Raw genomic sequence first — 24,934 nt, 5'->3', positions numbered from 1 at the left:
CACAGGTCCACCAGAGACGTCCCAGCTCCACGTAATATCAAAAGCTTTCTCACAGATCTCCACCTCAACACAAAGGCCCAGCTCCACTCAAGGACCAGCAAGCTACAGTGCTGGACACCCCATGCCGAACAACTAGGAAGACAGGAACACAACCCCACGCATTAGCAGAGAGGCTGCCTAAAATCATAATAACGTCACAGACACCCCAAAACACACCACGAGACACGGTCCTCCCACCAGAAGGACAAGATCCAGCCTCATCCACCAGAACACAGGCACCAGTCCCCTCCACCAGGAAGCCTACACAACCCACTAAACCAACCTTACCCACTGGGGGGCAGACACCAAAAACAATGGAAACTATGAACCTGCAGCCTGTGAAAAGGAGACCCCAAACACAGTAAGAGAAGCAAAATGAGAAGACAGAGAATTACACAGCAGATGAAGTAGCAAGGTAAAAACCCACCAGAGCAAACAAATGAACAGGAAATAGGCAGTCTGCCTGAGAAAGAATTCAGAGTAATGAGAGTAAAGATGATGCAAAATCTTGGAATTAGAACAGAGAAAATGCAAGAAGCGTTTAACAAGGACTTAGAAGAACTAAAGAGCAAACAAACAATGATGTACAACACAGTAAATGAAATTAAAAATTCTCTAGAAGGAATCAATAGCAGAATAACTGAGGAAGAGGAACGGATAAGTGACCTGGAAGATAAAATAGTGGAAATAACTACTGCAGAGCAGAATAAAGAAAAAGGAATGAAAAGAATTGAGGACAGTCTCAGAGACCTCTGGGACAACATTAAACATACCAACATTCAAATTATAGGGTTCTCAGAAGAAGAAGAGAAAAAGAAAGGGACTGAGAAAGTATTTGAAGAGATTATACTTGAAAACTTGCCCTAATAAGGGAAAGGAAATAATCAAGTCCAAGAAGCGCAGAGTCCCATACAGGATAAATCCAAGGAGAAACATTCCAAGACACCTATTAAACTATCAAAAATTAAATATAAAGAAAAAATATTAAAAGCAGCAAAGTAAAACCAACAAATAACATACAAGGGAATCCCCATAAACTTAACAGCTGATCTTTCAGCAGAAACTCTACAGGCCAGAAGGGAGTGGCAGGACATATTTAAAGTGATGAAAGAGAAAAACTTACAACCAAGATTACTCTACACAGCAAGGATCTCATTCAGATTCAACAGAGAAATTAAACCCTTTACAGACAAGCAAAAACTAAGAGAATTCCGCACCACCAAACCAGCTTTACAACAAATGCTAAAGAAACTTCTATAGGCAGGAAACACAAGAGAAGGAAAACACCTACAATGATAAACCCAAAACAATTAAGAAAATGATAACAGGAACAAATATACCGATAACTACCTTAAATGTTAATGGATTAAACACCCCAAGCAAAAGACACAGACTGGCTGAATGGATACAAAAACAACACCCACAGTATATATGCTGTCTACGAGAGAACCACTTCAGACCTAGGGACACATACAGACTGAAAGTGAGGGGATGGAAAAAGATATTCCATGCAAATGGAAATTTAAAAAAAGCTGGAGTAGCAATTCTCATATCAGACAAAATAGGCTTTAAAATAAAGACTATTACAAGAGACAAAGAAGGACACTACATAATGATCAAGGGATCAATCCAAAAAGATATAACAATTGTAAATATTTATGCACCCAACATAGGAGAACCTCAATACATAAGGCAAATACTAACAGCCATAAAAGGGGAAACCGACAGTAACACAATCATAGTAAGGGACTTTTAACACCCCACCTTCACCAAAGGACACATCATCCAAAATGAAAATAAATAAGGAAACAAAAGCTTTAAGTGACATATTAAACAGGATGGACTTAATTAATATTTATAGGACATTCCATCCAAAAACAACAGAATACACTTTCTTCTCAAGTGCTCATGGAACATTCTCCAGGATAGATCATATCTTGGGTCACAAAAAAAACCTTGGTAAATTTAAGAAAACTGAAATTGTATCAAGTATCTTTTCTGACCACAATGCTATGAGACTAGATATCAATTACAGGAAAATATCTGTGAAAAAAACACATGGAGGCTAAACAATACACTACTAAATAACCAAGAGATCACTGAAGAAATCAAAGAGGAAATCAAAAAATACCTAGAGACAAATGAAAATGAAAACACGATGACCCAAAACCTATGGGGATGTAGCAAAAGTAGTTCTAAGAGGGAAGTTTATAGCAATACAATCCTACCTCAAGAAACAAGAAACAGGGCTTCCCTGGTGGCACAGTGGTTGAGAGTCTGCCTGCCGATGCAGAGGACACAGGTTCGTGCCCCGGTCCAGGAAGATCCCACATGCCGCGGAGCGGCTAGGCCCGTGAGCCATGGCCGCTGATCCTGTGCGTCTGGAGCCTGTGCTCTGCAATGGGAGAGGCCACAACAGTGAGAGGCCCGTGTAACGCAAAAAAAAAAAAAAAAAAAAAACAAGAAACATCTCAAATAAACAACCTAACCTTACACTTAAAGCAGTTAGAGAAAGAAGAACAAAAAGCCCCCAAAGTTAGCAGAAAGAAAGAAATCATGAAGATCAGATCAGAAATAAATGAAAAAGAAATGAAGGAAACAACAGCATAGATCAATAAAACTAAAAGCTGGTTCCTTGAGAAGATAAACAAAATTGATAAACCACTAGCCAGACTCATCAAGAAAAAAAGGGAGAAGACACATATCAATAGAATTAGAAATGAAAAAGGAGAAGTAACAAATGACACTGCAGTAATACAAAGGATCATGAGAGATTACGACAAGCAACTATATGCCAATAAAATGGACAACCTGGAAGAAATGGACAAATTCTTAGAAAAGCAAAACCTTCTGAGACTGAACCAGGAAGAAATAGAAAGTATAAACAAACCAATCACAAGCACGGAAATTGAGACTGTGATTAAAAATCTTCCAACAAACAAAAGCCCAGGACCAGATGATGTCACAGCGAATTCTATCAAACATTTAGAGAAGAGCTAACACCCATTCTTCTCAAACTCTTCCAAAATGTAACAGAGGGAGGAACACTCCCAAACTCATTCTACGACGCCACCATCACCCTGATACCAAAACCAAAGATGTCACAAAGAAAGAAAACTACAGGCCAATATCACTGATAAACACAGACACAAGAATCCTCAACAAAATACTAGCAAACAGAATCCAACAGCACATTAAAAGGATCGTACACCATGATCAAGTGGGATTTTTCCCAGCAATGCAAAAATTCTTCAATATACACAAATCAATCAATGAGATACACCATATTAACAAACTGAAGGATAAAAACCATATGATCATCTCAGCAGATGCAGAAAAAGCTTTCGACAAAATTCAACACCCATTTACGATAAAAACCCTCCAGAAAGTGGGCATAGAGGGAACTTGCCCCAACATAATAAAGGCCATATATGACAAACCCACAGCCAACATCGTTCTCAACGGTGAAAAACTGAAACCATTTCCTCTAAGATCAAGAACAAGACAAGGTTGTCCACTCTCACCACTATTATTCAACATAGTTTTGGAAATTTTAGCCACAGCAATCAGAGAAGGAAAAGAAATAAAAGGAATCCAAATGGTAAAAAAAGAAGTAAAACTGTCACTGTTTGCAGATGACATGATACTATACATAGAGAATCCTGAAGATGCTACCAGAGAACTACTAGAGCTAATCAATGAATTTGGTAAAGCAGCAGGATATAAAATCAATGCACAGAAATCTCTTGTATTCCTATACACTAATGATGAAAAATCGGAAAGGGAAATTAAGGAAACACTCCCATTTACCACTGCAACAAAAAGAAAAAAATACCTAGGAATAAACCTACCTAAGGAGAAAAAAGACCTGTATGCAGAAAACTATAGGACACTGATGAAAGAAATTAAAGATGATACAAACAGATGGAGAGAAATACCGTGTTCGTGGATTGGAAGAATCAACATTGTCAAAATGAGTAAACTACCCAAAGCAATCTACAGATTCAGTGCAATCCTTATCAAACTACCAATGGCATTTTTCACAAAACTAGAACAAAAAATTCACAGTCTGTATGGAAACACAAAAGACCCCGAATAGCCAAAGCAATCTTGAGAAAGAAAACTGGAGCTGGAGGAATCGGGCTCCCGACTTCAGACTCTACTACAAAACTACAGTAATCAAGACAGTATGGTACTGGCACAAAAACAGAAATATCGATCAAATATCGATCAATGGAACAGGATAGAAAGCCCAGAAATAAACCCATGCACATATGGTCACCTTATCTTTGATAAAGGAGGCAAGAACATACAATGGTGAAAAGACAGCCTCTTCAATAGTGGTGCTGGGAAAACTGGACAACTATATGTAACAGAATGAAATTAGAACACTCCCTAACACCATACACAAAAATAAACTCAAAATGGATTAAAGACCTAAATATAAGGCCAGACACTATAAAACCCTTAGAGGAAAACATAGGCAGAACGCTCTGTGACATACATCACAGAAAGATCCTTTTTGACCCACCTCCTAGAGAAACAGGACTAAAAACAAAAATTTTTAAATGGGATCTAATGAAATTTAAAAGCTTTTGGACAGCAAAGAAAACCATAAACAAAATGCAATGAAAACCCTTAGAATGGGAGAAAATATTTGCAAATGAAGCAACTGCCAAAGGATTAATCTCCACAATACACAGGCAGCTCATGCAGCTCCATATCAAAACAACAAACAACCCAATCCAAAAATGGGCAGAAGACCTAAGTAGACATTTCTCCAAAGAAGATATTCAGATTGCCAGCAAACACATGAAAGGATGCTCAACATCACTAATCATTAGAGAAATGCAAATTAAAACTGCAATGAGGTGTCACTCATACCTGTCAGGATGGCCATCATCAAAAAATCTACAAACAGTAAATGCTCAAGAGGGTATGGAGAGAAGGGAACCCTCTTGCACTGTTGGTGGGAATGTAAATTGATATAGCCACTATGGAGAACAGTATGGAGGTTCCTTAAAAAACTAAAAATAGAACTACCATATGACCCAGCAATCCCACTACTGGGCATATACCCTGAGAAAACCACAATTCAAAAAGAGTCATGTACCACAATGTTCACTGCAGCTCTATTTACAGTAGCCGGGATATGGAAGAAACCTAAGTGTCCATCGACAGATGAATGGATAAAGAAGATGTGGCCCATATATACAATGGAATATTACTCAGCCATAAAAAGAAACGAAATGGAGTTATTTGCAGTGAGGTGGATGGACCTAGAGACTGTCATACAGAGTGAAGTAAGTCAGAAAAGAGAAAAACAAATACCGTATTCTACCTCATATATATGAAATCTAAAAAAATAAAAAATAAAAAAAAGGTTCTGAAGAACCTAGGGGCAGGACAGGAATAAAGATGCAGACGTAGAGAATGGACTTGAGGACATGAGGAAGAGGAAGCTGGGACGAAGTGAGAGAGTGGCATGGACATATATACACTACCAACTGTAAAACAGATAGCTAGTGGGAAGCCACCACACAGCACAGGGAGATCAGCTCGGTGTTTTGTGACCACCTAGAGGGGTGCGATAGGGAGGGTGGGAGGGAGACACCAGAGGGAGGAGATATGGGGATATATGTTTATGTATAGCTGATTCACTTTGTTATACAGCAGAAACACACACACCATTGTAAAGCAATTATACTCCAATAAAGTTGTTAAATAAATAAATAAATATTAGGGCATTTTATAAAAAGGAAATTAGGGCTTAATCCCACATTTCCCACCTCACTCCTGTAACGGCTCTGAGGCCTCTGATAAGATTATTTTTCAGATGCTTTTCGATATAATTAACAAGTTTTTTTTTTCCCTAGCACTGACACAGAGGTGTCAATACACTTACGTCACCTGAATGATTCATCCTAAAGGAATTATTACATCCAACAGAGCTGGGTTCACAACTGACCTACCTGTTCCACCGCTGAGTAGCATCAGAAACCATCACTGGTACGAGCAGCACAGGCTCATAAAAAGTACTTATACAGGCAGAGAAAGATTCAAAGAGAAGTGCCCTGTACTGTTAATGTCTGGACTCAGCTTAAAACACACACATTGACATATAAGCAAGTCAGGAATGGTCTGGGGACTAGAAAACTTACTTGTTAATTTTTTTTGCCAATCACTGTTAACATACAGCAAATGACAAAGGAGAGTCATGAAAATGTATGTAGGCATAGCCTGTGAAGACTCCTGAATACTTTAGGAATGTGAGACTTAAAAAGAGTATCTAAAAATTATGTTCTCGTGTAACTGCAAGTACGTAAAAATCAAAGTAAGCTTTACTGAATTTTAAATTACACTAATAGGATTGTCATTTCCTAATTTGAAGTGGTTTAGACATGTATCCACTCTGATCATGTACACAATGTAAATTACAAGTGTGTGTGTGTGTGTGTGTGTGTGTGTGTGTGTGTGGGCATACCCATGTGCACACTCCAGAACTCCAGTGAAGCTGCAGTTCCCTGCAAGAGACAAAGAATAACTGTCCTTGATGAGGGATGCAGTCTTTAAGTGTTGCACATCAATCAGTCCATAGATTAGAACAGGAAAAAGGTCCTCTTATGGAAAATACCCTTTACATTGTTGATCACATACAAAACACCTTGAAAGTGAGTATGTTGCCTGAATCTATACGATCTTGTGATATTACTTTTACTGTCAAGCCAGGAGATAAAAATTAGCCCTGACTAGTGCTATCAAAATAATAAGGGAGAGTATGAAATCTCTAAGTGGACCAAAAAAAAAAAAGCTGCAAATCATGTGTGAGTTCTAAAAGCAGAGGTAAAGAGGCCACTCCCAAAATGCTTTAAATATTCTCCCCACTTTGCATCACTGCCATTGTATACTGTGTGTGTGGCATACATTATCTCCATTTTAAATCAGGGTATGAACTCTGCCATTTTTAAAGGTGAAAAACAAAGTAAGAAGAGATATTTTCAAGTGTTCTCAAGTACCAGTACAAAAAATACGAGCTAGGAGAGTGTTAAATTACAAGTCATCTGTTCTGATAATGTACGATGTGATTTCTCTAATCTCCTTCAATACTACATAACATCTCTGTGGCAACACGGTGACTACAAATGCAAGTTTGGTGGGCCAATCGTGCACTCAGTCTGTTCACACAACAGAAAACCAGACTGGTCAGCGAGCTCCTCAATGAGCCAGAGTCTTCTCCTTCAGGAAGGATGTCCCGTCATAAACGGACCACATTCACGTTCTCCATTCCCTCCAGGCATGTAAGTGAAATGGTTCTGCACATCGCACGTATCATACCTTACCCAAAACTGGCCACGGCCCCATAACCCGTAACCAATATGTGCACCTCGGCATAACTCAGAGGTTCCTCTTCCTAGCTGTGCATCTGAGTTACCAGTAAGGCTTTTTCAAAATACAGATTCTAGGGCCCTATTCTAGAACTACTAAATGAGAATCGCTGGAGATTTGTAATTCTTTTTAACTTTTTAGGTGATTCTGATACAGTCTGGGTTAAGGAACCACTGGTATAAATCACAACAGGCATTTACTTTGCCTCTCCTTGGAGCTTGCCCAGGCCCACAGGCCCAGCAGCCCACACTCACGGGAAACAATTAGACCCAAAGACCCAGAACCAGAACACGGTCTACACAAGGTACTACGCCAACACTGATGGCCAGGGAGGCCAGAAGACAGACAGGTGGTTTCCTAAAGGAAGTGATGCTTGAGCTCAGTCAGTTATAGGAAATCCAGGAAGAGGGCGGAACACCAAACACACAGACAGGGGCAAGAACACATACACAGCGTGGGGTGTGCGATGGGCCTTCGAGAGGTTGACGGGGCAAGCGGTCCAGAAGCTTCCCTTGAGGCCAGCCAGCCCAGCTAGGATGGATGGACTGAGCCAGTCGGAAACTCAGAAAACTGCGTTTGTGGCTCACACGCAGCCTTGGTTGCAAAGCACATCCCTACACCAGGTAAAGAAAAACAGGATTTGGGGGTGGTATAAAGAGAATTAAAAATGAATCTGCCCTAGCTTTAGCAAAATCCTCATCTGTAAACAGGAAAAATACTATGTATGTCAAAAAATGTGTGATAAGTGAGAGATAATAGACTAGGTCTTTTTTAAGAGCATCTCAAATTTCATTTTCACCTTGAGAGCAATTCCAATTAGGTGGACTTGAGCTAGCTGATCACCTCTTATAATTTTAATTTCTACATTATTCCCCAGCACATTTTTAAAAAGAGGCCAAAAGAGAGAATCTGCCTAATCACCTTGCCTCTTTAGAATGCAAACTCCCACCGGACAGAATATTATTTTTGTCTTCTCCAGCTGTATGGCACCTGGCATACTGACACTGCTCAAAGGATAAACAGCTCATTCATTACACAGTGCCATGTATATTAAATAATGCCCATAGAGTCCTTTGAAGATGAAAACCACTTCAAGTGCTAAGGAATTCTGGGCTGGGCATTTGAAACTGAGAAACAAAGACGACAGGCCAAACATCATAAAAAGGTCACCACCCAGCAGGAGGAAGGCTCTCTTTCCACCAGACCTCTGGTCCCCTTGCAGGCATGCTACAAAGCAGACAAAAACCCCAACCTGCTTTACACGTTTTTAATGTATATAATCAGGAGAAACAGTTTCAAAATGCTAAAAAGAACGAAAGTCTTCAGTGGTTCCTTTCTTTCAGGGACCTCGCCCAAAAGAAATTTCAAAGCCACACAAATTCTTCTGAGACGTCTCCTTTTAAGTGACGCTAACATACTCTCTATGAAGTATCAACTCAATTCTAAAACAGGCACAATGAAAATTCTTGAACAGAGCATATGCAATTTTATGCAAATTAATACGGTTTCAGTCTTGGAGTTCTAACACGTACTCCTGGTCGTGTATGCGAGTGAGCAGAGCTGACTCCAATGTTCAAAAATACAGAACTCGGGCTTCCTCGGTGGCGCAGTGGTTGAGAGTCCGCCTGCCGATGCAGGGGACACGGGTTCGTGCCCCGGTCCGGGAGGATCCCACATGCCGCGGAGCGGCTAGGCCCGTGAGCCATGGCCGCTGAGCCTGCGCATCCGGAGCCTGTGCTCCGCAACGGGAGAGGCCACGGCAGTGAGAGGCCCGCGTACCGCAAAAAAAAAAATACAGAGCTCACAGGAGCAGGAGGACACTGCGTGCAACTGTTAATGTCCAGGCCATGCTCAGTAGGAGCAGAGCGCAGAGCTCCTCTCCCTTCAACTCCCCCAGGAGGCTACGAGGGAGACTAAGTATCACCGGCTTGAACCACTTCAGGTGTGCCCTTCTCTGTCCCCAGATACACCACTTACTGGGAAGCAAAGTCCGTCCTTTTCTTTTTGACTGAGACTCCCTGAAATTTTCAACGGGACAGTTAATCCAACGCTTCCTAAGAAATTACCAAAGGTACCATCAAATCACAACTGGAGCCCAACCAGATCTTATCCTCAACGCCCTCCTTCAAAGAGGAGTGACTTATTTTTCCTCTCCCTGACACCAAAAAAAGGGACATAGAAAGCTCCCTGGATGGTGTCACATACCTCAGTGTGATACGCATGGCGCAGCGGGAGAAACCATCCGCAGGCATCTGCTTTCCACCGGGGACACCCACCTGGGGGAGAACAAACACTGCGCTCAGCATCCTCCTGGCCACCCCTACTAGCTACTAACCTACAGGAAGTTAAAAGCCCTCGCTAAGTCCCCTCCCTCAGGTATAAAATTGGATGTCACTGCCTACCTTGCAGAGGGCTATGAAAATTAAACAGCTGGTGGCTTAAGCACACAATAAATGAAGCTGTTCAAGAATCTGAAATATTGCCAATTTAGCCATAACGTTTTTTTATTGATATGTAACTCACATACTATAAAATTTTCCCTTTTAAAGTGTATCATTCAGTGGGGTTTAGTTTATTCACAATGTGTGCAACCATCACCACTAGCTAATTCCAGAACGTCTTCAGCACCCAAGTCCTTCCCCAGAATGCTTGACCAATTAGCAATCATGACCTTTTACTCTCCAAGTTTTCTAAATCAAAAAGCTTTCACCCTTAAAACATTAATAAGCAAATTATGATTCTTCTTGCTAAAATGTCTAGTTGTAGGAAGGGCCTGTAGAGGTCCAGAGGCTAAATATTCCACAGCACACTCTGACAAGCATGAGGACAGTCACAGAAAATACAGAACACAATGTATGAAATCGAGACTGTCTCCCCAAATCAAGGGCCCAAGTTCTATGTCATCATTTAATGGAGCAAAACACTGAACAGCCAATATTCACTTTGCCTGTAACATAAGAAAGATCTGCACCCAGTGGTCTACGGTTTCTGGAACTGAGTGCACACACACACGTCCCAGAAACCCCGCGCTACAGCAGACACTACATAGCGGCATGAAATTTACTGCAGGTGGTTTCTGGGAAGAAACATTTGGTCAATGAAGGGCAGCAAGCAGGTCTCCCAAGTCGTGACTCATGACTTACTCCAGAGGGACTCAGCTCCTCCCCCTACTCGGAGCATGTGATGGATTCCTGTGAAAGGACCACCACTGCTCCATCCTCATCCTAACAGACACCTGGTCCCAGGCCATCCCTCACGTCTCCTCATTCATTCTTATTATCTCAACACTTTCCTTTTTCCTCCTCTCTTCCAGCAATTAGTATATGGAAATGAAGATGATAAAGTGTTTTTCCCACAACAGGTGTCAGCTTTATAAACCATACTTATTAGAAATCGATCTCCCTTTCTTTTTTGGCAACTCCTTATTTTTCAATTTTGCACTTCCACATCTCCAGAAAGTGAGCTGTTGATGGAGTCTGGCAGCTCTTTTCTTAAACATGCCTCAGGGGAGTTCCAGGCATGACTTCATCTGTTTTCTTTGGGTGACTAAGTGACAAGGCAAAGAGCTGAACAGAAGCTGACCACTAACTGCCGATTTGAACAGTTTCAACTTGAAGATGTAGGTTCCTTTTAATCACAGTGGTATTGCTCAGCATTCTGAAACTGCTTACTGCATTTTCTAGGACTGAGTAAATCAGCAAAGACACTGAGGATAAAAAGAGCCTTCACCATCAGAGAAAGGAATTACAAATCTGGGAAGGGCAAGACTGAAATGCAGTTTGTAGTACTGGACTGGAATTGAAGGCACGAGTAGCAAATCATGGTTTTTATTCTAGACAGACAGGTGCAGAAAAAGCGGCACGTGTGCATGTGACATTGTGTGTGTGGGTGTACATACATGTATGTGCGGACATACACACATACGTACTCCCCACTTCCTAGCTCTGTGGACTGAGAGGTTCTAGAAGCAATGAAAGCCCTGTAGCAGTAAGTACACTTAGTGCCCAGACTGAGTTTCTTAATGCTGTTTCCTGCTAAAATGAACCAGGGCTCCTTGGAGGAACAGCTGATTTCAGGGTTGGAGTAAGGAAAGGACAACATAAGCCTGGAATATTTTACTGTGTCAGAAAATAACAAAGTGCCCCAAAAATGATGGGAACATGTCACAGAAGATAAAGGAGCCAGCCTGAAAGGACATCATGGCCAGATCTCGGACAAGTTAAGCATCAAACTAAATAATGATAACAAAGGATTATAACCCACTGAGTAAGACAGGAATTCACGAGGTCGCACTTATATAAATAAATAAGTAGGGCAGAAGGAAAGGCTCTGCCTTACGGTCGAAAACCAACGAAATACAGAAGACATAATGAAGTTAGAAAAATCACCATTTTGTAACCATCATAGTAATCACTGATTCAGGCAAAAGCCATTAACGGAGACAACCAGCAAATGAAAGTCGGGAAAGGAACAGGATTTTACATAGTCTCAAATTATCTCCCCACAAGACACTAATTACAAGGGAAAAATACAGTGGAGAAACCTGGTAGTCGCCACCTAAATCAAATGACCAAACTGAACAAACGTCCCACAATGGGGCAGCTGACAGCTGTGTCCCTGACAGGGCACTCGGGGAAGGACACAGCCCTTATTGCCAGAAGTGCACGACCTGAACCTAGGAATCATACAACCCAAACCAAGGGACAGTCTTCCAAAGAAGTGACTAGAATCTTCAAAAATGTCAAAGTAACAGACGAGACAGGCTGGGGAGATGTTCCAAATTAAAACCAAAGAGACATGACAACTAAATGTAATATGTGGTCTTGGATAGGGTGCTGGGCCACCAATATTTTTTTTTTTTTTTTTTTTTTTTTTTTATGCGTTACGCGGGCCTCTCACTGTTGTGGCCTCTCCCGTTGCGGAGGACAGGCTCCGGACGCGCAGGCTCAGCGGCCATGGCTCACGGGCCCAGCCGCTCCGCGGCATGTGGGATCTTCCCAGACCGGGGCACGAACCCGTGTCCCCTGCATCGGCAGGCGGACTCTCAACCACTGCGCCACCAGGGAAGCCCCCCACCAATATTTTTTTAAACGCCAACAGTTTCTGGAAGAACTGGTAAAATTTTAGTAAAGTCAGCAGATTTATATAATAATATTACATCAAAATTAACGATTTGGGTCACTATTGTAAGAGAATGTCCTTGCTCTTAGACAATACTATCGAGCCACCTTTTACAGATAAGGGGACCATCACCTTGCAACTTACTCTCAAATGGTTCAGAAACAAAGTAATATGTAAATTTAATATATACAAAATATATATGTATGTGTATGTGTGTGTGTATCTAGAGGGGCGTGGGGAGGGGAGGGGTAGGTGATGCACCTGAGGTGAAATAGTAACAACTGGGGAATATGAGTTCTTTGAACATGAATACTGGCTTCTCAAAGCAAACTTACCTGCTCCCGCCCCCCAAAAAGAAAACCTCAACAAACTTTAAATGTAATCAACAATGAAGACATGAACCAACTAAACAGCCAAAAAATGATACATACAGTGAAATCTCAATTTGACTAAGTTGATATGGATTTCAGCCTTGTACCTCCTTTGTTGGTTTAAAATCAAAGATAAGCTAAAATAGCATGTCAAAAGCACACACTCTCCCATTAAACAGCAGGCCAATGCTACTTTTGTAATTCTAGACATTTTTTAAAAGCGAGAATTAAACAAAAATGAAAAAACCTGAAACTTAGAAACTCCTTGAGTAAACCAGGAGGAAATGAAAAGCAGATTTTAAGAGTACAATACACCTTCCGGTTATATAATGTCTACATCCAAGACACCAGCATTTCAACCATCCTCTGACTGAAATAGTAAAAGTCCAAGGAAGATGTGGAGTTACTCAGAGACACATGAAAACTGATCATGTTCCCAGTGTGGAAATGCTGCTGGGACCTGCACGTGCAGTAAACCTGAAGCATCGCATAAAATCAGGCTACAGTTTGGGGAGGGCGGGATGAGGTGTGACCGACGAAAATGCACCCCACATGTAGGAAAGCCTAGAACACATGCCCGAGACTTATCTCACTAAAAGAGGACGGTGGAAAATAAATCTATTCCCCATGACCACAACATTCATCATCTATGGGCACATTTCCATGAATAACAGCAAAGACATGAGTGGCTGCAACAAAATAGCTACACAGAAAGAACCCAGGAGTGACCACACCCACCTTATAATAAAACTGTCCCGGACAAAGCAGCTTTAACAGCTTCTGGCCCCTCCCCACTCCCCCACCCGGGCTCCCTTCTTCACTCAGAAAGGAAGCCCCAGTAATCTTTATAAGGTGTCACACACATCAACCCGCTGAAAAAACTTCCCTCCCCGGCCAGCCTCTCCCCGCCCTTCCCAAACCTCCCTCCGCTAACCTTGAAAGCTGACCTTGACCGCCGCAGAGACTTCCTCCCCGGCCAAGTCCACAGCCAGAGAAACAGGGACCAGCACTTCCACAGGAGTCCTCCCCAGACAGAAACAGCTGGGAGCCAGGAAAACTCAATACACCTCAGTGGGAAAGCTGGGCTTACCAGGGTTATTTATGTAAAAAGGAACATCATTTTTAATTAGGTGACAAAAGGAAAGGCATAGAAGCTAAATTATAGGGCTCAGACCAACGTGAAAAAAATGCTTGCTCTATCCTGGAATCTTTCATTCCACCTTTGTTTGGTGTGAGACTTTTAAATTACAGCTTCCATCCTCAACACACAAAGATATACATATTCAGTTTTAAAAATCTGAAAGTTACAACACAGTACCTTGTGGGATGCTATACAGAGTGAGGGTCATTTCTACTCTCTCCCTCCATCAGGGAAGCAAAGGGCATGTCGGGGCTTTGTGGTCTGGCAGCCATGGGTTTAAATTCCAGCTTCAGCCCCTACAAGCAGTGCAAACTGGGGCAGTCATTCAACCTCCCCAGAGGCTGAGATCCTCATCCTAACCCAGAAATAGCATCCACCTGCTGGAAGGGGGATTTGATTTTACATAAGAAAATGTATATAAAACACCTGCACAGCATCTCGAATCACAGGCACTCAGATGGTAGCAGCAGCAGAGATAACAGTTAAGAGAAAGACTTTACCAGGTTTTCTTGAAGGACAGGACTGGCATTAATAACATGTGGAGACAAGAAAATAAACCTCTTTTAAATATCATCCTCTGACCTTACAAGCAGGTTACTGCTTTCCGGATGCACTTGTTTTACCCGCTTATGGAGCCTAATTCCAAAGGTGTTACCTGACCCCTGACGGCTGGGGGTCCTCCCTCCCACGCTGATCTGACAGCTGCTGCTAAAGATTTAGGTTACAGCAAAGCTCGTGCAGAGGCAGAGGGCTGTTCCAAGACTGCCCGTCATCCTAGTTGCCCCCAAAACAGCCCCCGATCCACACTGCAAGCTGTCACGGGAAATCTACCATCATCCCACCTTAATCCTGCATTAAGGGTCTACAGTCAAAGGTTTCCAGTAATTTGGTTCAGGGGGGCAGGTCCCATCTCACCAACAGGCCGTCTCCTTCTGTGTGTTCAGCGACCAGCAGAGCTGAGACAGGACCTATAAGCAATGCCATGGAGACGAGAGATGCCCGACAGCGAACCCTGCAGATCCTGCATCTCTCAGACTGCGGTTAAATATCAGGAAAGAAACAGGTACACAGCCAGCTAAGAAAACGCTGAAGCTCACTAGTCCCGTGAGGAGCTGCTCTCCCAGAGGCTCCCGTCCAGGGACACGTGAACGGAACTGTCACGTGAAGCAAACAGATTGGCCTGGAAACCATCGAATTAGCACCGGTTCTCAACGTTCCTGAACCCAAGATATATCAGGACAGTGCAACAACATTTCAATGGAGGTGAAATAACTCCGAAATAAATGTGTGAAACATACTCTGCCTCTGTGCAATCTGGCTTTTTGGAGCTAGTAACGGTCCCTTGCATGCCAGCTATCATCACTGTGGTCCTGAAAAGGGCAGAGATGGCTGGAGGGATTTCTCATAATCATGAATTAAAAAAAAAAAAAAAAGCTACCTACAAGCAAGAAACATCTATTTGTTTAGTATTAGACATGAGGAATCTGTTCGTTATTAGGATGCCAAAATACCAGACAATTTAAACTTTAGAGATTTCACTGTATGAGTGACTCTAGTTCAGTAGAAATACTTACAGCAACATTCTAATCAAAGTATTGCTTCCCAATATATTTGTGTGCACCTTCAGAATGAATGGTAGAGGAATTGTACTTTTTGGTCCTTATCATTTAAAAGCTAAACTAATAAAGTTATCCAAAAAACAACATGTATTTTGTTATTCCTGAAGATCCTAGCACATCTGCCATGAAGGACAAGGATTAACTAACAGTAAAAGCAAGTAAGAAAACATACACCTTTCAGAATCCAAATGGCTCAGGAGTACCCTGCTTGGGTTTGCAGACATGGGGTTCAACAGCAGCAGCAATGAAGGAAAAAGGAATCCCTGAAGACGTGGGTCAGCGCGAGAAGAGGAAGTGAAGTAAAAGGAATCAACGACGGAAAACAATTGTAAATCGATACTGTTTTGACCAAACTCTCACAGACTTTTCATTGGCATAAATTTCAAATTAAAATTAAAACACACGTCATTTATACATGTCTCTTCACATATACAAGGAAACATGGGTTCTTTTAAGATAGATTTCAAGTATCAGTCTTTGTGGGACTTCCTCGGTGGCACAGTGGTTGAGAGTCTGCCTGCCAATGCAGGGGACACAGGTTCGAGCCCTGGTCCGGGAAGATCCCACGTGCCGCGGAGCAACTAAGCCCGTGCACCACAACTACTGAGCCTGTGCTCTAGAGCCCACGAGCCGCAACTACTGAGCCCGCGTACCGCAACTACTAAAGCCCGCGCACCGCAACTACTAAAGCCCGCGCACCGCAACTACTAAAGCCCGCGCACCGCAACTACTAAAGCCCGCGCACCGCAACTACTAAAGCCCGCGCACCTAGAGCCCGTGCTCTGCAACAGGAGAAGCCACCGCAGTGAGAAGCCCGCACACAGCAACGAAGAGTAGCCCCCACTCACCACAACTAGAGAAAGCCCGCGCACAGCAATGAAGACCCAATGCAACCAAAAATAGATAAATAAATTTATTTTTTTTAAATCAGTCTCTGATATATTCATTTCTTCTTGCACTGAAACCACCCATTCCACAGAATTCCAAAGTGGGGTGTTTTATGACTTTTCCAAGATACACACACACACACACACACACACACACACACAAAGAAAAACAAGACACCAACAAAACCTATCTAAAAATATTTGAGGATCATACTTTTAAATTTGAATTGTGTTTTTCTCAAGTTCAGCTTTATCTTATGGTTATGAGTCTTAAGTGGGGAAACTAACACTTTATAAATTCATTTATTAACCGTCAACACGGCGAAAACACAGAGCTTCAGAGTCAATTACATACAGGAAGGTCCATGAACAGAGGGCAAATGACCTCACATAGGTATTAATGCAGGAACAAGGCCCCCTCCCCCAAATGAAACTTATCCCTAGAAATTCCTTCTTTAACACCAGGAATGTCCAGGCACAGCGGACCACCTGCATGTGCTACTCTTTTTCTATCTGGACAGCAGCAAAACTCACTGGAGTGGGAAAATTGGAAGCAGGTGACTGATAGTTTTTTTAAGTCCGCAGACTTGACTTATATGCCAAATGGACTCCCAAGTTACGCTTCTTACAGAATCCAAGAAAAGGATCTTTACTTCCCCGTAACTATCTTCAAAGTCTCTCTAGGTGACCCCTAGACGTTTCAGGAAGTTTGGTCCCACCGAGGTCACTCTGACTCTTACTATCCTTAAAATCAATAAAAAATCTTTCTAAAATAACTCAGTTTTGTTCAAGTTCACCTAGATAAGTGACTTCTATTAGATTTAGACTTTTGTTGGTATCTCACAGTTTTTATTTGCATTTCCTTGAATATGTGTTGGCCATTTTGTACTTTGAATTGTCTGTTTGTCTACTTCCCTTTTGGACTGCCTTCCTTATTGATTTGAGGAAGCCTTTTTTTAATCCTATATATATAATTCTTTGTCTGATTTGTAATGTAAATGTTCTCCCCCAGTTTGTGGTTAGCCTTTTTTTTTTAATGTTATGTTTTACATTACAATACAGTACAACTGGATTCTTTTTTCCATGTACAGTTCTATGAATTTTAATATATAGAATCACCACCACAGCCAGGATACAAAACAGTTCCATCATCCCTCAAAATGCCCCTTACACTGCCCCTCTGTGGTCACGCTCTCCCCACCGCTAATTCCTGGCAATCAACCAATCTGTTCTCTGTCCCTGCAATTCTATGTTTTTGAGAATGTCATACAAGTGGAACCCTATGTAGCCTTTTGAAACAGGCTTCCTTCACTCAGCATCAACTGAATGGATGTACCAGTTTATCTGTTCACACCTACTCCTTTTAATGCTAACAACCACAGCAGACAGCAAAGGGCCTTAGCCCTTCCCAGCAGCCGGACAGGAACAGAGTAGCATACCAAGTACCTTCCTGAGACTGAAGGAAAAGAGGGGAGGGCCATGCAGCTGGCAGGACCTTGCAGAAACCCCTCCTGAAGAGAAACCGAGTGCAATTAATCGCTGTCCACAACAGGGCTACAAACTGTAAGAAAATAAGCCTGAGGAACTCACGCGGACACTGCTAACGCAAAGTACCCTAGACCAAGAATCTACTGTGTGCTCACTAACGTTTTCATTAAAGCTTCCCCTGTCAGGGTAACTGTTAAAATGTACCAATTTATGACAGAGCCCAAAGAGTGTGATGCTTCCAAAACACAAGATCTGCTCTATAGATTACTCCGCAATCCTCCCCAACCAGAGAAGAGTAGACGTGCGGCTGATCAAAACAGTCAGCAATCTACAATTCAAGTATATTTATCACCAAAGGGCGGTTTCACATTGCCAGAGCACATCTGGCATTAGACCAAATAGTCCAGACTGACCAGGAGGTCTCACAAGGAAAAAACCCCAGAAACCCCAGAGAAACGCCTTTCTCCAGCTCAAGCCCCTACACCTTGCGCTTGAAAGTCCACACACCCTACTCTCACTCTCGCTCTCGCCCCAGACATATAACCTTTCCCAGAGGGCAGGTGGTTCAGAACCTGGGTTTCCAGGGGCTTCCTTACGTGGAGAGGGAACAAAAAAGAGGAAATTAAGGTAACGACTATTCTGTAAGCAAACTGAGTGCTTCCATTACCAAATAAGAAGGGAAGATGAGACTCAGGAACTCGCCAACCATTAACCGCTGGGGCAAGAGTTCCCATAAACAAGACCCTCTGCGCAGAAGGCTCGAGGATGCCACAATGCTGGGAGACGGCGTTGGCAACTCTAGCCAGGGTCTCCTCTTTTTCAAGTGGCGGCGACGGAGTGGCATCGCGGTCTGGTCGGGGCTGAGCACTGTGTCAGGGGCAGGAGCCAGAGGCTCGGGCGCGCAGTGTCTCCACAGCGGGCACAGGAGCCCAGGGCCATGGAGAGTAGGCAGAGGGGAAGGCACCCCGCGGGGTCCTGATCCACACAGCCTTGCTCCTTTCTGCTCCTTGGCCTAATTCAGAGACACAGCGATAGCGATACCCAGAATGGCTCCAGGCGAATAATAATAACGATACATCTGCCAGAATTCCCATTCGCAAGGCACACTGGGAAGGTTCCCATGCATGCTCATCCCCTTGCCCAGGGCTTGCTGGACAGCTCACCAGCGGAATCTGGAGTAGAACAAAAGAGAACTCTGTCTCTGTACCATCTAATCCCTCTCACCCCTTCTGCACCCGTGGGCCCATCCTATTCACTGCCCACGAGTGAGGCTTCAGCGGGGCGGAGAAGCAGGGAGAAGACACAAAAGACAGCATCTCTGTCCACAAGACAAACAACACAGTCACCCCAGTCAGTTCACCCAAGTCCACTCAGCCGAACACTCGCAAGAGGAAGAAATGAGCAACGGCGTCAGAGGTGCCACTACCTTTCAGGGCAATGTAGTAGGGTTCTCACCCAAAACCATTTCTTCACCATCCACAGAATAGCTACTGCTCTGCCAGCGGCGCTACTAAAAATTTGTCAAGACAATGCACTTAAGGAAACAAAAAGCAATTCATGATAGAACCGAGGAGGAAAGAAGGGGGTTGTTAAGACTGCTTTTTATAGTAAAACACAATTCATCCCTAGCAACATAAGTGACTTTACTAGGCAGTACTGAGTAAGAATTTGACTTTTCTCTGGAATTCCACCAAGGATATGAGAGAAAATTTTCTCAGTAGAGGAGTCAAGTAAATAAACTTAAATATCAGATAGAGCTGATTTAGATTATGACAGCTCCAAACACATCTTTCACTTAGAAACAAGTCCCAAATCTATCACAACATTTAAGAGGTCTGAAAAGGCCACCCTAATCACGTATTTTTAATATACATTTGAAAAACATACTTAAACCCATGCCCCATCTCAAACAGAACCACTGGCTTCATTTAAACCTTGGTTAATCATTTAAATGGTTTAAATGGCTTCACCTAAATCTTCACTTGAATCTTGGATGGTTAAATCGCAAAGGAAACAATATAATATTCCATGTCAGTAAGTCAGTTTACAAGGTCTCAACGGAAAGTTTCCTTCAATGATTGTTTTACTGCTCTTTGATTTCTTGAAAATCACTTACAGGATATTTTCAGCTATCTCTTTGCTCTCCTCTAAAACTGAGCCTCACGGTGCCACTGAGAAAGGGGAAACCAACATTCACTATGAAGTTTCATTTTCTTCAACTTTCCCTTTCAAAACACTGAGGGTAACAAGGACCAACTGATAATTATTATTGGTGCTAACAAAGACCAAAGCCGCCAGGCTTCTAAATATACAAAGCAGCAGCAACACAAGCTCAGAAGCCAGCTACATAAGTGGTGTTAGAAGCATAAATACAAAGACAAGTTCCCTCGATATTCCACGAGGAAACCATTCTATCAACATAGAAGGATATGCAGACTGCTCCCTCACTAAGGAACAGATTCGAGTGTCTTCACATATTCCATTGGAAAGAGAAGCGCTGCAGCCAGGGGTCCAGAATAAGATTTAGTAATGAAAGGAACACAGCACGATGAGCCGTGACTCTTCATAATAACCACAAACCCTTATTCTCTGCACATTCATTTAATGCCAACCTAAAACATGCCAAGCAGGTTAAAAATAATGCATTTATGTAAGTACCCCACACACACTCTAGAAAGGTTAAAGGGAAAGCTCTGAAAGAATGACTTATTGCCACAAGAACAGAACCCCAAAAGAGACTGGCAATAAAAGTGAGTGGTCCCGGTGGGACTGAGAACTAATGTAGGCAAAGTCCCGGCCATGACAGGCTTCCGGGAAAGAAGTCCAGAGTCAGGGGCGTGCTTCCTGGCCCTGACCCCACCTCTACCGGAGCTCCACTCTGAGCAAGTCATTCAACCTCCCTAGAAGCCTGCTTCCTCTTCCATAAAATTTTTAAAACAAATTTTTTTTTAAATTGACCAGCTCACATTTGTGATGCCTTTTTAAAAGAAAAGTGAAGAATAACCACTAGGTGCTGGGGGCTCAGAGGGAACTACGGAATCCAAGGAGGAAACAGCCCCTGAGCTATCTCCCGAGACCCTCTCCAAGTGCAGGAGTCCTGCCCCCAGCACCCAGCTCCGAACCCTGGCAGGTGGCAGTGCCCCTGCTTGAGTGTGTCCAGTAATCATGACGGCCCCTTCTATGCCTGAACTGCTCTAATTATTTAAAAGTTCTATCAAGCTGAATTCTCCTTCTTTCATCCAACCATGGGTACCAGTTTTCAATCAGTGACTACAAGGATAAAATTTAATGCAGGACAGACAAGGAACAAAAAGGAGGAAAGAAAATAAGGCAGCCAAGCAAACAGTTCCAGGGCCAAGAAATGAAAGGCAACCAGTAGAAACGCCTTGTCTAAGTCAGACTGGCAATCTTAAGTACCAGGCTCACAACACCCTAGGAAAATGTTCACACCCTGATCTGTCCACCCCAGTCAACGAGAACCTATTTCCTGTGTTTCTACATCTTAGGAAAAAATGTTCGATTTTACTAACGGACTTGACCTCTCTGTTCAGCCATCCACATTCAACCCGAACTGCCCAGGAGGACCCCTGCCTGAGCCATTCTACCAGGTGAGGTCCCCACCCAGGGTCCTCCTGCTTCATCTGTCTAAACGTTCGTCCCATCCCACCCGACCAATCCAAATCAATGGTCCCTCTCCACCCTCCCTCTGCCAGATATCACTGCCCTAGATGCTGGAGCCAAGATCTAGGTCAGGGATTCAGAGTTGCCCAAAGGAGGGAAAAGCACTTTTAAAAGATGTTCCACGCTACCCCTGGGATGGGACAGCGCAACTGCTGCCTACTTAAAATCTGCTCTGGTTCCTGATTCCAAGTCAGATAACTAAAGGGGCAGTTTGCCCAACCATTTTGGAAGGAGGAAGAAAGGAATAAACCCGTAGGCAGCACCGACTGGCTCGGCCCCAAACTGAACATGTACAGGAGACCAAGCAGAGGAGCAGAAGCACAGGCCTAGGCATGGCCACCAACAGATTTACCTCGCCAGGTAAAGCCTGAGGACAGCCACACTGACTGGGGGCAAGTTTTCTGTGAGCAGCCAGTCCAACCTGATGTCTTTTGAGGCTCTTCGGAGCGAAAGAAGTGATTTCTCTACTATGCATAATAAAGATATAAGAAAGACCGGTCTCAGAAAGCACCAAAAAGTCCATCACCAGGGCACAGGCGCCTTTCTAAGAGAAAGGAGCTGAATTCTGCACAGAATCCATTATTCTCTGACAGGTGGTAAAGACAGTGAGAAGACATACTAGACTTAGCTGCAGGGCATGAAGGGAAGACGTCCCAGGTCTGCTATTAAAAGGTAAGACGGGGCTTCTCTATCGGGCTAGTTGCACAAAATAAAAGGCTTTCATTTGAAGGAGTTCATGTTTTCCTAAACCTTTGCTTTCTGCGGGGACCTCGCGGGGAGAGGGCGCAGTGGGGAGTATATTAACCCCAAGCTGACAGTGTTGAGTCGGCGTATGTCACTCCCAGCCACAACCAATCTCTTACAACGACTCAAAAGTAACCCCACCTGACAAGGACCAAGAAAAGAGGGAAGACAGTACTAAACCAGGGATGCACCGGCACTGCTCACTTCTGCCTCCGACCATCGCCCTCCCGCTGCAAACTGCTCCCTGTGACCCGGATTACCGAACTGATCTCACCGAATCTGGCGACTTGATTTTGAAAGAGGCCACGAAGGAACGTGAGCCGCCGGCCTCCGGGGCGCGCCCCGTCGCAGGCCGCTCCTCCGACGTCCCCGGCCCAGCCGTCCTCCCGGGAGCCGCCGCCAGCACTCCGCACGCGCCCTGGGCCCGCCCGCCCGCCGCGGCCCCGACTTGGCCCGCCCTCCTCGGCTCTCCAGCGCCGAGTCTGCATCCTCCCTGCCCCGCACCTGGCCCGCTGGGCGCTGCGCTCCGGGCTGCGGGCCCCGAGGCTGCCGCCGCCCGGACGCGCCAGCCAACGGGACTGGGCTCGGGGACGCGGGGCGCGGGGCCAGCTCACGCGGGATCTGGGCCCGGGCGGGAGGAGGCGCCGCCGCCGGGGTCCCGGGGACGCCCTGTCACGCCTCCCGCGCCTCCTCCCCGCGGGCCGGCCGCAAAGTTCGCCTCTCCCGCGGCCACCCCCCTCCTCGCCCGAGAGACACCGGGCCACCTGGCACTGCCTCCCAGGCAGTGCCCCGCGAGTGCCGGCCCCGCGCCGCCCCCTGGGGTCACCACGTTCCCAGATGTCCCTCCCGGGGCACCCCCGGAGACAATGGCTCACCCATCGCCCGGCCGGCCACGCTTCATGTCTGCCACCACCTCCCCTCCTCCCTGGGCGGCGGGTGCCATGGCTGCCCCGTTTCCCAGAAGTGTAGATCGAGTCTGGGGAGGTGACAGGCTAGAGGACCGAGCGAAGAAACCAGGCGGCTTACGGGGTCGACGAGGGGCCAGGGACAAATCAGCCCCGGAGACGGGCCCAGATGAGAGCCCGCATTCCCGGGCCTGGCCCCGCCGCCCCCGTCCTCTCGGCCTCCGGGACAGGGGCCTCCGCCCTCGCCGTCCCCGCCGCCGCCTCCTCGGCCCTCCCTCGAAAGAGACAAAGAGCCGGCGCCCCAACCGGTGGAGCTGTAGCCTCCGGGGCGGGCGACGGGGAGATTTCACCCTGGAACGAGGGGCGGGTGCAGGGAAGGGCGAGCCGGCGGCGTCCGGGCCGAGCCACGGCACGGGGGGAGGCGCAGGCAGCGGGACCCGCCGGTGTGGAGCCGGGAGCCCCGGCACGGGGCAGCGGCCTGGGCGAGCGCGCTCCGGGCCCGACGGGCGGCGAGCACCGGGCGCGCCAGGGCCCGCGGACCGCGCCTCCGCGGCGGGGTTGGCGGAGCGCGCGCGGGCAGCGGCGCAGTTGCACTCACCGGATCGGAAGAAGGCCGCGATGTCGGCCAGGTCCTTGGCCGCCTCCTCGGCCCCCTCGCCGGCGCCGCCCCCGCAGCCCGAGCTCACCGCGCTGGCCGTGGCGGCGGGGCCGGAGGACGCGGCGGGGGCGGCGGCGCCGCCGCTGCTGCCGCTCATGGCTGCGGCGGCGCCCGCGGCCGCGCCCGGCTCGGGCCCCGCGCCCCTAGCACCGCGCGCCGCCCGCTCCGCGCCTGGCCTGGCGGCGCCGAGCGCCCAGCTGCCCGCGCCCGGCGCGTGGACGCAGAGCCCCGGGGCGGCGGCGGGCGGCGGCGACGGCGGCGGCTCGGCCGGAGGAGCGCGCCCACATAGACGAGGACTCCGCCCGAGAGCCGCGAGCCGGCCGCGGGGCGGGGGCGCGGAGCCACGGCCTCGGCGGCGCCGGCCGGAGCGCGGGCAGCAGCGCGCACCGTGCCGGACACGCAGTCGCGAGGGCGGGGGCCCGTGGCCGGCGGGAGCTCCGGGATCACGGGCGCCGGCGGCAGCCGCGAGCCTCCATCTTGATTTCAAATGGGGAAGGAAGGAGGGGGAGGGGGGAAATCACGGCAGAGGGAACCCGGGTGAAAGGAAAAGGGAGAGCAGGGAAAGGAGAGAGGAAGGAAAAAAAAAAGAGGGGCTTCGGCAATTTCCGGCGAATATCGTCAGGGGCCGGAGCGTGGGCTCGGTGGGTGGGCGGGGCCTATGGTGGGCGGGGCCTGGCGGGAGAGGCGGGGCGGCGCCGGGGTGCCGGTCGCCCAGAGAGCCGGCGGATGCCTGTGGGAGCGTTCAGTCTTGCTCCTTCTCCCCGGCAGCTGCAACCCTTGGTAGGAGCAGGAGCGCTCTGACCAGCGAGGGCGGCCCTTTCCAGGCCCAGCACTGCGCCCCCCGCCGGGCGCTCGCTCGTGCTGCGCGAGGCCGTCCTCGGGGCGCTTGAGCTG

The 24,934-nt window shown here is 46.1% G+C and overlaps 1 protein-coding gene across 1 annotated transcript in view; it reads right to left on the bottom strand.

The window, feature by feature from the left end:
* Window positions 1-24,137, bottom strand: part of TRIO (trio Rho guanine nucleotide exchange factor) — a 372,408-nt gene extending 348,271 nt beyond the window's left edge. Inside the window, exon 1 of the mRNA XM_065873385.1 lies at window positions 23,981-24,137. Coding sequence (XP_065729457.1) covers window positions 23,981-24,137 — 157 coding nt within the window. The remainder of the gene's footprint in view (window positions 1-23,980) is intronic.
* Between the last annotated feature and the right edge of the window lie 797 nt (window positions 24,138-24,934).

This window comes from Phocoena phocoena, chromosome 3, assembly GCF_963924675.1.
Source record: "Phocoena phocoena chromosome 3, mPhoPho1.1, whole genome shotgun sequence".
Lineage (NCBI taxonomy): Eukaryota > Metazoa > Chordata > Mammalia > Artiodactyla > Phocoenidae > Phocoena > Phocoena phocoena.
This window is presented reverse-complemented; position numbering and strand designations above follow the sequence as displayed.